Raw genomic sequence first — 16,531 nt, 5'->3', positions numbered from 1 at the left:
TCCCGCCTTGCTCAACTGTCACCCCTAATAGGTAGAGAAAATGAGGTAATAATCTTTATTTTATTTACAATTAATAGATTAATACCCTAAATCAAAATAAAATAAGATTAAATTTATCTTTAAATTCTACATTATCAACTTTTCCCATCTTTTAATCATAGAATCGCATTATCATGTTGGGAAAGTTAGATTCTAAAAAAATAATTGTTTTTGATATATTAAATATTGGAATTACTTTTGAATATACACAACCTAATTCTTATTTTAGCTCCCATGTAATTCAATGTGGCATTGCATGGGCTCATTTTATGAGCTCATTGACTGTCCAATTTTCATGGGCTGCCACACAACTTAAAGGGCTTTCTTCCGCTGCAACCTAAAGAGTTTTAGGGCTAGTTTGGATGGGCGGTGTGTTTACCTCCGGTGAGGCTAAAAACAGCGGTGGCGGTGAGATTAGTTACTGTAGCGGTGAGATTGGATACTGTAGCGGTGAGATTAGAAACAATGGTGGAGTGTGTTTGGATTCAAACGTAGCTGCAGCGGTGAGGTAAGAATAAAAAATGACTATTAAGGACATCAGATTAGAATTGATATATAATATAAGTTATTTAAATTATTTTACTTTTTTAAATTATTAAAATATGTGAATTTATAAATTCATTTAATAAAATATTAAAATGTATCTTCTAATATTTTAATGAATTATATAATTAATTTAAATTATTTATTAGATAAAATGATAATTATTTTTATTTAATTTTTTCCAAAATAAAAATATGATTAAACTCGTCCATTCCAACTCATTCTTCATCATGTTCTTTTCTTCTCTGAATACCCATTCCTGCCTTCATATTTTTTCCAGTTTGTGAAACTAATGCCTAATAATTTAAGCCAAAATTAGGGAAAAAATATAGACCAAGTAATAACTTCACTGCTAGATTAAATTCATTCTCTTCTTCAATGTAATTTCTGAAACTAGAATCTGTATCTTCTTTTAACTTCCTTGAGAATCCCCATATCTTCTTTTCAGCTTTTTCATCTCACTTTCTTTAAACACAACCATTTAAAGTCACCTAACACCTTTTCAATTTGCTCTTATTTTTATTTTAGATTCAAAATAACAGCCGACCACCATGGATGTAAGTTGTGTTTCTCTTCTTGTTTGAATCTCTTCTTTAAAGCTAAATCTAAGGTGGGATTTTTCTTGTTTTGCCTGTTTAACTAGGATTATAATTGCAAGAGAAGTGGGCAGATTCCAACATTTGGAGACTGGGATCATGCAAATGAATTGCCCATAACTCAGTACTTTGAATCTGCTCGTGAAGCTGGTTTGATTCGTTTCAGCTCTTCATCAGCAAAACCCAAACCTTATCTTACTGTTGATTTGAAAACCAAACATCCTCGTAATCATGTTCCTGTTAGAAAGGTTAGCTAGCTCTTCTTCTTCTTCTAAGAATCTTGCTGAATTTGAGATAAGAGAATGAATGGGGTTTGGTATAATATTTAGGGTAGTATTGTCTTCTAAAAATGTCTACTGCCCTACTGGAGCTTTTACCACCAGTCAGCTTATGGCTGTCCAGTGCAGTTGAAACTCCTCACTGTGCTGGAAGCCAACACATCCAAAGGCTGTCCACAGTCCAGTCCAGTACAGTGAGATTGATAATAAAGGGGAAAAAATTCAACGCACTGGTGTGTGTTGGTATCCAAAGGAGCCCTTAATGACCCCAATTTCAGCTTATATCTACTACTTTTTACACAATGTCTAACACTATTTATAATCCCTCCCTAATTATAATCCATTTTAATTCACTCGAATCTAATCTTTCTACATTAACAATAACATTTATACCAATTAAACTAAAACTTAATTGACTTAATTTATGTATTTTTAATGTCTAGTGTTTCTTTTAAAAAAAATTGATTTTTTAATTATTAAAATTTCATCTACCATGTATACTTTTTTACGGGCAATTTACCATTAAAAGCCTAATTTTTTTAAATTTACAGAAATGGGCGCGGTATTTTATAATTTACCGGAATGAGCCTTTTTTCCCCAAATCGCGTCCACGTCAGCGCGAAGTCAGGGGTCGTGTCAGCAAATCACGTCCACGTCGGTAGCGCTTTCTTGACGTGGACACAAATTGCGTCCATGTAAGTGCGATTTGTTGCCACGTCGACAAAGCGTACTATTCTTGTGGACGCGATTTGTTGCCACGTAGCTCGCCCCTGGGGACGCGATTTCCCATGAATGAAAGGATTAACGGTCATTTTTTGACCGTTGCTCTCAACGATAAAAAAATCTATAAATACCCCCACCATTTATTTATTTTTCACAAACTAATCCTCTCTCAAATTTCCTCTCAATTTCCTCTTAATTTCCTCTCAATTTGCTCTCAAATTCCTTCCAAATTTCTCTCAAATCCATATTTAATCTCAATTTGCTCTCAATTTCCTCTTAAATTTCTCTTAAATCCCTATTTTAAATAATTTTATAAAAAATTATTTTTTAAAATTTTTAAATCGTAAAAATTTGTCTTTATCATTAAATCAATTGCCGGAGAATTGACTCATCTTTGATAATCAGCGCATATCCGTCGAACAAATGAAAATGGTAAGTGTTAAATTTAATTTTTAAATATTATTTAAGATTTTTTATTTATGCATTTTTAGATAATTATTAATTTATTATTTGTTATAAAAGCCTGTAGATAGAATATTGGAATGCTATATCCGGAATATGCATGCTTCTCCATCACCGTTGGTAGAGAACTACCTGCGGGAAGCGGATTTTTGGCACGTGGCAACGGTATACCGGGGATGCAAGTTGGAATTGAAACTTATCAGTGCGTTGATCGAGAGGTGGAGACCCGAGACGCACATATTCCATCTTCCATGTGGAGAGTGCACAATAACTTTGGAAGATGTCAGTCTGCAATTGGGATTGCCGGTGGACGGGTACCCAGTCACCGGGTCTGTTCAATCTGGCGATTTGGGAGCGGTTGCTACGAGCTTTTAGGCGCTATTCCGGAGAAAATTAACGGAGGTCGGATCGAGATTGGTTGGTTACGAGACACATTCCCGGATCCGGATGATGATTCAACTGAAGTAGAAAGAATCCGATATGCTCGGGCATACATTCTCCAGATAATTGGACGTTATCTGATGCTGGACTTGTTACGGAGCCGCGTACATCTAAGATGGCTACTGAAACTCGTTGATTTTAGAGCAGCTGGTGAATTGAGTTGGGGGTCTGCTGTCTTGGCAACATTATATTGGAAGATGTGCGGGGCGACGCGACCGAGTAAAGCAAAAATCGGAGGTTGCCTGTCACTATTGCAGTCATGGGCACGGTTTCGCTTTCCATTTCTACGTCATCGAGTGGACCACCCATATACATTCCCACTCTTAACGAGGTAAATTTTATATTAGATTTTACAATTATTATGTAGATTTTTAAAAATAATAGTATGCTAAAAATTTCTTTAATTAGGTGGAACCATCCGGCAAGTCATGCTCGATTACCTACCTCTCTTGAAGATATACGGCTTCTATTAGACCAACAGTCGGAAGCACATGTAAGTATTAAATAAAATTGATATTTCCATCATTCGCTAGTCGATTGGTATTTAGTATTTAGTATTTAGTATTATGTATATAACTAATATTTTTATCATGTTCATATAGTTTCAATGGACACCATACGAGGATCCGGCAATTTGGGCAGTAATTCCGGATGAGTTCTTACAAAATCCAAACGCTTGACACCCGAAAGTCGCGTTGATCAGCTACACGACCGTGGAGATGCACCAGTCAGATAAAGTGTTACGGCAATTTAGATGTAGACAACTGATTCCCGTGGCACCTGAGGTGTTTAATGATCAGCACAAAATTGACCTACGGCAACTGCATACGGATTGGCCAAGATTCTAGTCCAACTACATCGAAATGTGGGAAGATCGGTATAAGTATATACCTACTATGGAACCAATCATCGTTCCGGAGTTAGCGTGCGTGTCGGAATACATGCCATGGTTTAGGATCCATGGCAAGCCGTATTCACTGTCGGTAGAAGAGAGGCAGCAGCAATTACGTGTCCAAAGGGAAATAAGCGAGCCTTTAAATCCAAGACGAAAGGATGATGACACTGGCCCATCAACGAGGCCCAGATATTCACTCGGCCCCTCATCAGCGGCCATTCAATCATCAGGCCCAACGAGACCACCGACACAGTCACCCGGCCCAACAGTTCAACCGATGATACCCACGACACAGCCTTTTCAGATGATGCCAGGTGCGTTTCTTAGCCCTTTTATGTATCCTAACCCTTATATGTTTCCTTTTTCGAGTCTTATGGCAGGTTAGAGCCAATGACCCGGTTCAGCTCAATTTCCTGTTACGCCGAGTGGACCGCCGATGTATAGCCCAGCGAGGTACGAGGGATCGCAAGAGGGGCCATCGGGGAGCTCTTCTTTTTACCAATCCCCACCACCGTATGGGTTTCAAACACCGTCGCCATTGGTGATGCAAACACCTCCACATTCACTATTCTATCAAGGTGGCTCATCGTCCCAACTCCGACAACCAGATGCCCTACCAGAGGAACCAGAATCCCCGCCGGAGGAACCACAACCGCCGCCGAAAGCTGGACAAAGGAAGAATCCAACGCGTAACCGTCGACGGCCGCTATGTGACACTGAATCCGGCGGGCATGGAGATTGGTTTGTATTTTAATATATTTGTACAAACATTTTGAATATTTTGATATTATTTAATGTAATAAAATAATTTTTTTTAAGTTATTACTTAAAAACCCTAAACTAATTTATTAAAAATTTATAAATTTATAAATTATAATTAAATGCATAATTTAATTGACAAACCCTAAACCCTAAAACCTAAATCCTAAACCCTAACCCTTAATTTAAATCTCTTAACCTTAAACCTTAAACCCTAATCCCTAACCCTTGACTTTAAAACCCTAAACACTTAACTTACAAACCCTAAACCCATGACTTAAAAACTTTAAACCCTTGACTTAATTTAAAACCCCCTAACCTTAAACACTAACTCTTAACTTAAAAACCCTAAACCCTTAACTTAAAAACCCTAAATTCTTCTCATAAAGCATCCTGCTTGAAGCGTTTTTTAAACTATTTGCTCATAAACATCAAGTCGAAATTATTTCTTCCAGGACCTACTGTAGCAAAAGCGCGTCCACGAGGGCACGATTTCACAAATTCTTCTCATAAAGCATCCTGCTTGAAGCATTTTTTATACTATTTGCTCAGAAACGTCAAATCGAAATTATTTCTTCTAGGACCTATTGTAGTAAAAGCGCGGCCACGAGGGCGCGATTTCACAAATTCTTCTCATAAAGCATCATGCTTGAAGCGTTTTTTATACTATTTGCTCAGAAACGTCAACTCGAAATTATTTTTGTAGGACCTACTGTAGCAAAAGCGCGTACATGTGGGCGCGACTTCAGAAATTCTTCTGATAAAGAATCCTGCTTTGATTTTATCTTAAAAACCTATAAACACGAAACGTAATCCAATTTTGAATAAATTATAATAAATTTAATTATGAAACCCTAAACCCTAATCCCTTATTTATTTATTTTTTTCTCTAAAACCCTAAAAACCCTAAACCCTAACCCTAAAAAATAGAAACCTAACATGGGAAAAATGGGGAAAACGCGTCCTTAGGGGCGCGCTACGTGGCAGCAAATCGCGTCCACGTCAGAGCGCTTTGCTGACACGTCCTCTAACTTCGCGCTGACGTGGACGTGATTTGGGGGAAAATGACCCATTTCGGTAAATTTAAAAAAAAATTGATTTTTTTGGTATTGTGCCCTTTTTTTACTCATTAAAATTTATCATTTTCTTGACACACAAAGAAGTGATGAGCATTTCGTATTATTAAATGTAAATATATATTAAAATATAAAATATTTCTCATTGTTATTGAGTTATAACAAAATAATGTAAGGAAGAAAACAATATAAATATAAAATTAAAAATATCACTTACATTGTAATATAAAATCATAAAATAATACATAATATTTAACTACTTAGACATAATCATACTAGAATTTTTAATATTTCATCCAAATAAAATTATGTAGCATTACTATGATATGGGTTATTTAATTGATGACTAAATTTAAAATAGTTTTAATTGAGTTTTAAAATATAAATATTGTATGAAGTAAGTTATTCTATTAGTTTGAATAGATAATGTCATTAAAATTTAAGAAGGTATTTGTCTAACCCATTATATCCGAACTCCAAATATTATTCGAGTTGTAAGTACATAAACTCGTACCAAAAGGGCTTGATTGATACAATATGACATTCAGATGATTTAATTAAAATATTTTGAAGTTTGAAGATAATTTAGAATTTAAGCAGTAATATAAGGAGTTCTGATGCAATTAATCCAATCATAGATTAGAAAGGTTTTCTAAAATTTCGTTTTAACCATTCTCGACCCTCTCCAAACTCCCTTCTTTCTCACATACCCGCCGCCAAAAAAAGCCTCTCCCTCTCTTCCGGTCCCTGACCCAAGCCTTCTCTTGGCTTCAAGTTGCCGACTGGCCAGGAAACCAAATAAGGTAATTTTGAAACCCTAAACTTAAGTTAATATTGTGCATGAGTCATGGGATTTTGAGTTATTTGCATTACTTTGCTATATTTGATTTTATGTTTTCAATCCTACTGCTTGCTACTTTGTCTCATCTATACTCTATCCCTTTACTTTGTTGAGAAGAAGGGTTTTTTTTTTTTTTGAAGCTATCGGTTTTAAGGAAATAGCGTACCGTTGTCGCTGCTGTTTTCTGTTACACTGCTATTTGCGGTCACTATCCTCTGCTATTGATGTGAAACCGCTATTGTGGTTTCTTTGCGGTGGCAGAAGGTGCTGCTGCCACGAAATAGCGGCTGTGGCACTGATACGCCACTGCTATTTGAAACTCTGCTAAAAGAAATCATTAAATCCCTTTTCTCACCTTTCAGAAAAGTAGAGAAGAGAAAAAATGGCGTCAGCAACATTAAAAAAGAACTATCGCTGCTCTCAGTCGCTGCAACAGTTTTATAGTGGCGGCCCATTTGTGGTCTCATCAGATGGGTCTTTCATTGCTTGTGCGTGCAGTGAATCCATAAAGATTGTGGATTCATCAAATGCCTCCACGAAATTTACCATCGAGGCTGAGTCCGGTACCATCACGGCATTGGCTTTAAGTCCCAATGATAAGTTGTTATTCTCTGCTGGACATAGCAGGCAAATTAAGGTCTGGGACTTGGATGCTTTCAAATGCCTGCGCTCTTGGAAGGTCAGCCTTTATTTATTTGTTTGCTTTTGTTTTCCTAAATAATGTTATGAAGAATTTAAACTTGTTCTTTGGCTCTACAACTATGAAGCCAAAAGGTGGGATTTGGTGTTAAAGCAAATTATTTCTTTGAAGAATTAAAAATGTACCATTATAATTTTGCTAGGAACGAAAGTTTAGCATGGTTTTGCTTAAATGAGGTAAGTAGAAATGAGTTATTTTAAATTAGTTCAATTAAACTGCACAGAAAAAGTCAGTAGCAAAAGTAACAATGGAATGAAGCATTAATTAGTATAATGATTTCTTTAAAATCTCATGACTTATAAAGTTCATATTTTTGAGTCATATTATAATGAAGCGCTAACTGTTATAATGACTTACCAAGTTCAAGTTAGCGGGTCTTGTAACCAACATCAATTTCAATTAATTGTTCTTAAAAGATACGCTAAGCATGTGCATTGGAATGTATACATTTCTTTTTACTTGAATACCTTGAAACTTTTTTTTTTTCAAGTGAAGAAGAGTGTCACATCAGAATGGATCTCAATTTTTACCTAGCTTAGGACATCTTTAATTAGGTACAATGACATTTTATGATCCAAATCACTGATTTCACATTGAGGGGGAAACACAAAGTGGTTGTTAAATGTATGACATAAGTTTTATATTAGTATTAATTTATAGTTATTGTTGTCATGTTTACAAACTTGGCAGAGCTTTTGGCCTTATTTTTATTTTAATATTTATCTTTGAGTAGGGGCATGATGGTCCAGTAATGGGTATGGCTTGCCATGGCTCTGGTGGACTGCTTGCAACTTCAGGAGCTGATAGGAAAGTTCTTGTTTGGGATGTTGATGGTGGTTTCTGCACTCATTACTTTAAAGGTCATAAAGGTGTTGTGACTAGTATTATGTTTCATCCTGACGTAAATAAAAGCCTTGTAAGTAGTACCTCAGTCTATTTAGACTGCCTTTTTTTTCTTTTTAACCCTTGTGCTAGCAATTGCTTTATGCTTTTAAATGTAATCTGTCTGAGCCTTTTTCCTTGTTCATGTAGCTTTTCTCTGGAAGCGATGACACTACTGTACGAGTCTGGGATCTTCTAGCAAAGAAGTGTGTTGCAGTGCTAGAAAAACATTTCTCAGCAGTTTCTTCTATGGCAGTGTCAGAAGATGGATGGACATTGCTAAGTGCAGGAAGAGATAAGGTAGGGGCAAAGTTCCTTATACAGATTTAAAAATAAATGTTCTTAATCAATCTTTTTGTAGTTGTGATTTTGTGTCAAAGTATGCATATAGTAACACTACTAAACAGTGAGAATTTCCTGTAAATGCCATGAAGATTTTTGACAACTTTAATGCTTTTTGCGAACCTTTTAGATTATTTTAACTCGTGGTTTTTGATTCTTCTATATTTTTATCCCTTCAATAGTTTCTTTTAACCTTGTCAAGTTTCTTCTTCAGTCTGATGTCTCTCTAGTCTTTACTATAATAGTTTGGAGTATTTTCCTAATGCTTTGTACTTCTAGGGATTTGTGTTTACATTTCCCTAAATTCTTTACTATTATATTTTTTTATTCTTCTATATTTTTATCCCTTCAATTGTTTCTTTTAACCTTATAAAGTTTCTTCTTCGGTCTGATGTCTCACTAGTTTTTACTATAATGTTTTGGAGTATCTTGCTAATGCTTTGTACATCTAGGAATTTGTGTTTACATTTGCCTAAGTTCTTGGGTGCTTTGCTTTATGCTACGTTTGACTGGAGTGTATGCCGCTTTTTTCTTCTAAACTGAAGAAAGTTGACCAATCATTTGTAGCAATTCAACTGCATTAGCAAATTTTCAACCAGAAAGCTTTTCTTTATCATCTCAGGTTGTAAATTTATGGGACCTTCATGACTATAGATGCAAGAGTACAATACCTACTTATGAGGTGCTTGAAGCTGTGTGTATAGTTTATTCTGGGAGTCAGTTTGCCTCGTCTCTGGGTGCATTCCTCCAGCAAAGTGGAAAGAAGAAAAGCAGATCAACTGAAATTTATTTTATCACAGCTGGTGAACGTGGAATTGTACGCATCTGGACCTCTGAAGGGTAATAAAATGGAATTATTATTGTACTTCCTTTTAAAAATGAAATTCTAGTTTGATGAAATAGATATCCATTTGATTGTTTTTGGTCATCTTGCTGTGGATACCTGTCTTCACTTTAACATGTGCAAAATAAATTTATTTATTTTCATTTGTGATTCTTTTGGTATACCCTATGAAGATACTTGTCTTTGCATTTATATATACTAAATAAATCTTATTTTTATCATTTACTTTGACAGTGCAGTTTGCTTGTATGAGCAAAAGTCCTCAGATGTTACTGTTAGCTCAGCTGAGGATGAAGATTCAACAAGGGGTTTCACTAGTGCTGTTACGCTGCCCTTGGATCAGGGATTGCTTTGTGTGACAGCTGATCAGCAGTTTCTCTTTTATTCTCCAGCGGAGCATCTAGAAGAAAAGTGGTCTTTAAAATTGACCAAAAGACTTGTGGGTTTCAATGATGAAATTGTGGATATGAAGTTTCTTGATGAAGAGGAACAATATCTAGCTGTTGCTACAAATCTTGAACAGGTGCTGTAGTAAGCTTGCTGGTGGTGCATTTTGACATAGTGCTACACGGGAATTAGTTATCTCGATGTTTAATGATTCAATTGTTGGCTTGATTTCAAATTTGGATTTAATTGGGCTCCTTGTTGGCCCTTTTCCTTCTTCTGTACCTAGTAATATTTGATTGATCTCTGTTGGAATTTCTTATCGGGATTGATTTTGTTAATGTGTTTCTCCTTCAAGGGTTTGCTGTGTGCCTATATAACTTTACAGACACTTGATGTCTACGAATTTATGCGGATGAAAGTGTAAATGTCTAATTTGTACTAATTTACTCATATGCAGGTTCGAGTGTATGACCTTTCCTCCATGTCATGTTCCTATGTATTGGCTGGTCATACTGATACTATTCTATGCCTTGATACATCTATATCAAGTAATGGAAGAAGACTTATTCTAACTGGGAGTAAGGACAATAGTGTACGTTTTTTCTGCTTTCTGACTTGTGCATATAAGCTTGCCGCTAAGTATTGCCTATGTTAGTGGTTCTGACATTGCTAATGAGATTTGACTTATTTTTCTTCATCTACATTTTCTTTTTATAGGTAAGGTTGTGGGAATCAGAAAGAAGGTGTTGCATAGGACTTGGCATAGGTCACATGGGAGCGGTTGGAGCTGTTGCTTTTTCCAAGAAGTGCCGAGATTTTTTTGTCAGTGGCAGTAGGTGAGCACTTATCATGGGAAGCCTTGTCTATTTGGAGATGCAATTTACTTTTACCACATATGAGTTTGTCAAATAACATGATGCTTAGTTGCTGATTATTTTCATTCTATATTTGTGGTGGGGGTGAAGTGCTAAGATTTAACCTTCTCTTATGTGATCTGACAGTGCTTTTTGTTCCTTGACTTGACAAATGAAATTAGGTTTTGGATTGTAGTTGACTTGACTTATGATACACAGTGCATTACGCCTTCAAAACTGTCTGCCATTTATGCTTGGTAGCATGACATTAGATCTTGTTTTAACTTAGCGGCTGGAGTATTTTAGATGAAAATAAAGAAAATAAGTTCACAATGCATCTTGGACCTTGTATTTTTGTAAGTTATGCTACATGATGGGGTCATATTTGGTTAGAATTGTGGATTGATTGTTTTAAATTTGGCGCTTTAAAAAATACTTGTTTTGTCTTCTATCTTTTATGTTTTATGCATGTAACCTTATGCTGTGTGGAAGTAGAAACAATAAAAGGAAAACATAAGTATAGAAGCTTTTAATCATAACTGTTAGATGCAAATAAGCCCCCTCTATTCCTTGCCATTCAAACTCATTTAAAAGAGCACCTGCTAGTCATATACCAAAGAAAAAATAAAACATAGTTAGTACCCTTAACTAAAGTAAAATAGGAAACATAAAGAAAAACATTTCTAGATAATGAATGGAGATAAATTCTGGAGTGCTTCTATGACATATTTATTTTTTGCTTATGTTATATCTTTATATTCTGGAGTGCCTCAATTCAGTACTTTTCCTGATATAAGAATTTATGGTTGTAAATTGTTGCTAAGATTTCAGCTTTACTGATTTTATTCTCTTTCCTTTTTGGGTGATAATGATATTATATTCTTACATGTATACCATCTTCTTCAGTGATCGTACGATTAAGGTTTGGAACTTTGATGGACTCCCTGATGATATTGAAGAGCCTATTAGTTTAAAAGCAAAGGCAGTTGTAGCAGCACATGATAAAGATATAAATTCTCTGGCTGTTGCACCAAATGACAGTTTAGTGTGTAGTGGTTCGCAGGTTAGTAGGCAATACATCTTAATCAACGTCCTATTTTGTTATGGTATTGTTGATTTATTCATTTTATAGAGGATGCTGAAACTACATATATTGTATTGGACACATGCTTTTATGATTCCAAAGATAATTTTAAAAGGTTAAATGTGTTTTTCTGGCCGTTAGGATCGCACTGCTTGTGTTTGGAGGCTTCCAGAACTGGTACTTGTGGTTAAGTTTACAGGGCATAAACGAGGGATCTGGTGCGTAGAGTTTTCACCTGTTGATCAATGTGTAATAACAGCATCAGGTGACAAGACTGTAAAGATATGGGCTATAGCTGATGGTTCATGCCTGAAAACGTTTGAAGGGCATACATCAAGTGTATTAAGAGCATCATTTCTTACGCGTGGGACCCAGTTTGTATCATGTGGTAATAACTTCTTTCTCTACACTCATTAGGATTTTCTTCCATTTTAATGTTTTGGTGACATTTAGCATGTAATTCATCATTCAGGTGCTGATGGGTTGGTCAAGCTGTGGACAATCAAAACAAATGAATGCATCTCTACCTATGATCAGCACGAGGACAAGGTGTTGAGTTATTCTTTAATTCTTTTAACGTTTGGGTTACTTTCTTTTCATAGATTTGGCAGGATTCTGTGGGAAATACGATGGTATACCATTAATAGATTTTTAAGGACTTATTGTGCTGTGTGGTATTAATTCTTTTTATGATAAAATTTGGTGTGCAGGTTTGGGCATTGGCGGTTGGGAAAAAGACAGAAATGTTAGCAACAGGTGGCAGTGATGCAGTGATCAATCTGTGGCATGATTCAACTGCTGCTGAGAAAGAGGAAGCTTTTCGTAAAGAGGTGTGCCCACTATACTTTTTGTACCTAGATATTATTTCCCCTTGAAGCATATTGGAATATAGAATGGGACAAATTTAATACTAGGCCCTGGGATATGCTAAGTGACTGAGTTACTTGTTGCAAATATGTTTCAATGTTGATTCTTGAATTTTTGTAAGATACCTGGAATATGCTGTTACAAATAAAAAAGTAAAGGTTTTCTGTAAGACTGATATGTTTTCTTAAGGGGTTAAATTACTATTTGGGGTCTGAATTTGGCAACTTTTCTCACATTGGGACTAAACTTTTTTTCAGTTTAAGTGAGGCCTTGAACTTGGCAATTGTTCTTTCATGGGGGATTGAACTCTAGGGTTTTCAAGGACTAACTTGGATAAAAAAAAGTTCAAGCCCTAATGAAGCAACAATTGCCAAGTTCAGGGCCTAACCTGGATCAAAAAAAAAGTTCAGGTCCCAACGTGGGAAAAGTTGCCAAGTTCAGGCCCTAAAAAGTGATTTAACCCTTTCTTAAGAGAAACTCAAGCTGCGGATTAGAAGGAAATAAGAGTTAAAACATTTCTAGGGCCTCCTAATTACTGTTCTTTCCTCAACTTGTTTTAACCAGACTATGAAATGAAACGGATAAAATTTACTTTATCTTGGATACATGACCTTGTTCAAGCCTGAATACTGATTTTTCTATTTTCCTTCCCACTTTTGAGTAACTCCTCGGGCTTTGTGAAAGTACTTGGAGCTTGGAATAAGACCTTTTGTGAAAGTTAGCTTTTCGTAGGATCCTAGCATTGTTTATCAATTTTGGCTGATATGATGAGGGCCTCTATTCCTTCATTACATCTTGTTGTTTATGTATTAGTTGCACAAAAAGTTTTAAATATGTTTTTCCATTCTGACACAGGAAGAAGGGGTTTTGAGAGGGCAAGAATTAGAAAATGCACTGTTAGATGCTGAGTACACAAAGGCAATACAAATTGCTTTGGAGCTTAGGAGGCCTCGTAAACTTTTTGAGCTGTTTTCTGAGCTTTGCAGGTTAGTATTGCCTAGTCATATCAGTTTTCTGAGTAAGCTGAACATTTTCTCATAGCAGAACGTGATATAGGAAGAGAGAAGCTGGTGACCATATAGACAAAGCCCTTCATGCCCTTGGCAAAGAAGAATTTCTTCTACTTTTTGAGTATATACGAGAATGGAACACAAAGCCAAAGCTGTGTCATGTTGCCCAATCTGTTCTTTTCCGAGCTTTCAACATTCTTCCTCCGACAGAGATTATCGAGGTATTCTATTGTAATATTCACTTGATGTTAATAGCCTCATTTGGCTGCAGGGAAGATGCATGTGGCTTTGGATAACCCATTATATTTTACCAGTCCCATCCCTAACTTTGAAGCAAAAGATTAAGTAAAAACCATTATCATATAGCTTAATACAAATTTAAAAATGGTTTAGGTTTCCATTTGGTCATTGTTTCTTTGACATTTTTTTTTCTATGAAAATTGTTAAACGGAAAACAAATGAATGGTTGAATCATATTTTACTAAAGATCAAACGGTCTATTGATGTTCATAATAATAGTTTACTAAAATAGTTTCAAATGAAGTTCATATTTACTGGTTTGTTGTTTATTATGGAAGTTGAATATTAGCGTTCAATCTCTTTCAAAATTTTTATTTCTGCATCTAAATGCGCTTTTTTCTCCTAGTATCAAAACATTCTTTAAAGAAGTAATAGCAAAAACCTAAACCATTGTTTTAGGTTTTCTGCTTGGTTATTGAAGGTTAGGCGTTCATTTTGTTTGATATTTTAGCTTTTTACCCGCTGAATTTTTGCTTGAATAAACTATGTTGCAGATAAAAGGCATTAGTGAACTGCTTGAAGGTCTTATCCCATATTCTCAGAGACATTTCAGCAGGATAGACAGGCTTATAAGAAGCACATTTCTGTTGGACTACACTCTTCTTCGAATGTCCGTTATTGAACCCACGACTCAGGATGATTTGAAGACCAAATCTTTATTACATTCCGAGAAAAATATGGAAGATAATGCGGAAGAAGATCAAAAGCAAGTTTCCGAAGAGCAGAAACCAAAGGCCTCTGGGAAAAAGAGGAAATCTCACAAATCTGGAGGCCATTCACGCTCACATAAGAAAGTCAAGGACAGCTCAACTCATGCAAATACTGCAGCTGTGCCATTGCAGGCATGACGGGATGTAAGATAGTGTTCTTTTTCCTGATTTGAATGCATGTTGGCTGATCTCTTGAGAAGTTTACAGTACAGTTTTGTTTCAGAAGGAAATGTATCTTCCAACCCCATTGAAGAACAATTTTGAAGCATCCCTGAAAAGTAAACAGTTCAGGGGGTTACAAAGGATTGCAGTTTGTTTGTTATTTAACCTGAGATTAGTCTATAGATACGTCTACATTTCTAATCCCTTCTCTACTATAGAATATATGATTTTTTCTCCCAACTCTTTTAGTTGTAGTGTTGACTCATACCCCAAGTAATGTCAATGGCGTACTGTTTGTGGTTCCATTATTGATTTCATAATCAATATTAGTATGCCTTTATTTGTTTAATGATAAAAAGAATTCGAAAATATAGGGATCGGAATAGATGGTTTTAAACCCTAATTAACTACACTCACTTGAGAAGGAAATTATGCGTTTAAGTTGACTCCAATATGCAACTTTCAAGAATCTCTTTAACATTATTAATGTAAACTAAGCCTAAATTAAAATAGAGGGTTTTGATTGATATGTTAACTGATGACTTCTCTTTTAGAAAATTATGAAAAAAAATTAAAATTGCGCAAAAGTCATTGCCTTTGATATATTAAATATAAATTTTAATACGAACCCATGTGATGGTCTGATAATTAAGGGTTTTATTATCCCATGTATTGGATTTGAATTGTATTAGTCGCGTTTGTTGTTCAAGCTTTGTTATGTTATTGTAATTTATCAAATTTTTAATACATTAAATATAAAATTATGAAAAATATTTGAAAAAGAAATAAAATGCTAATTTAAGTGTTTTAACACTATGAAAAGTTAAAATATTTAAATTTATTAATATTTTGATATATTAAATATAAATTTTAATTATTTTAAATAAATAATATAAATTTTTGTAAAAGTTAATTTGAATATTCTTAGAAATTAAAATAATCTATAAATTGAAAGATATTAGATATAAGATTTTAAAAATATATAATAGTAGAGTGTGGAAAAAAAGATGTTTGCAAATAATATGGTTGTGTAAATGAGGTGAGTTTTGTAGTTTTACAACATCAAAACTTGATTTTTAAAAGCTTTATCTTTTGCATTTAGCTTGAAAACTTAGGGTGAGTTTGGATGGGCGGTACGTTTATATGTGCTTAGTGTAAAAACAGCGGTGGCGGTGAGATTAGATACTGTAGTAATATTGTAACGTGAGACAAAAAGTAAGCTAAATGCACTGCACCGCGCCCAATCGCCCATCTAAACCCACTCTTAGTTTGAAGCTAGAAGTTAGTTATTTAGTTTTTAAGAATAAAAGGTAACATAACCACTTGAAATGATTATTAATTTTTTTTATTAAGATTTTTGTATTAAGAATTAGATTGTATTTTATTTTTTATTTTAAAATAAATAAATTAATTCCTATACGTTAGATATAGAGTAAATTAATCATTCTATTGAAAATATCATTCATCTCTATAATTAAAAATTGGTTCATGTACATTAACATGAGGTATATATAGCATGTCACATGTCATTGTTTGGTTATTTGGTCGGTTATACCATTTTTAACAATAAAATAGATAAAATTTTAACATAAAGGATCAATTTGTTTTTGATCTAATATATAGAGAATAATTTATTCATTTCTTTGAGTAGAGAGAACAAAATGCAATATCACACTTGGTAACTAATTTTTCAAAATTATTTTCTATTTTTAAACTATAAAATGTGAATAATGTAA

The 16,531-nt window shown here is 34.7% G+C and overlaps 2 protein-coding genes across 3 annotated transcripts; both read left to right on the top strand.

Moving 5' to 3' along the window:
- The first annotated feature begins 817 nt into the window (after positions 1-817).
- On the top strand, positions 818-4,795 carry LOC128035946 (protein MAINTENANCE OF MERISTEMS-like). 2 transcript variants are annotated; one of them, XM_052626173.1, is made up of 6 exons: positions 818-1,139; positions 1,226-1,426; positions 2,585-2,611; positions 2,702-3,413; positions 3,491-3,575; positions 3,685-4,795. In XM_052626173.1, exons 4-6 carry the CDS (start codon positions 2,722-2,724, stop codon positions 3,760-3,762), a joined length of 855 nt encoding a protein of 284 aa, XP_052482133.1. In that variant the 5' UTR covers positions 818-1,139; positions 1,226-1,426; positions 2,585-2,611; positions 2,702-2,721; the 3' UTR covers positions 3,763-4,795. The 2 variants fall into 2 exon arrangements, with proteins under 2 accessions (XP_052482133.1, XP_052482132.1); XM_052626172.1 differs by lacking the exon at positions 2,585-2,611.
- Positions 4,796-6,470: 1,675 nt separating this feature from the next.
- On the top strand, positions 6,471-15,098 carry LOC105783057 (protein TORMOZ EMBRYO DEFECTIVE). The gene is made up of 15 exons (XM_012608239.2): positions 6,471-6,615; positions 7,016-7,332; positions 8,087-8,269; positions 8,386-8,535; positions 9,200-9,417; positions 9,656-9,944; positions 10,266-10,400; positions 10,526-10,644; positions 11,569-11,725; positions 11,888-12,134; positions 12,219-12,295; positions 12,457-12,576; positions 13,469-13,599; positions 13,670-13,844; positions 14,418-15,098. The coding sequence occupies exons 2-15, from the start codon at positions 7,036-7,038 to the stop codon at positions 14,769-14,771; spliced, it is 2,652 nt and encodes an 883-aa protein (XP_012463693.1). The 5' UTR covers positions 6,471-6,615; positions 7,016-7,035; the 3' UTR covers positions 14,772-15,098.
- The last annotated feature ends 1,433 nt before the right edge of the window (positions 15,099-16,531 follow it).

Source organism: Gossypium raimondii, chromosome 13 (assembly GCF_025698545.1).
Source record: "Gossypium raimondii isolate GPD5lz chromosome 13, ASM2569854v1, whole genome shotgun sequence".
NCBI classification, from domain to species: Eukaryota; Viridiplantae; Streptophyta; class Magnoliopsida; order Malvales; family Malvaceae; genus Gossypium; species Gossypium raimondii.
This window is presented reverse-complemented; position numbering and strand designations above follow the sequence as displayed.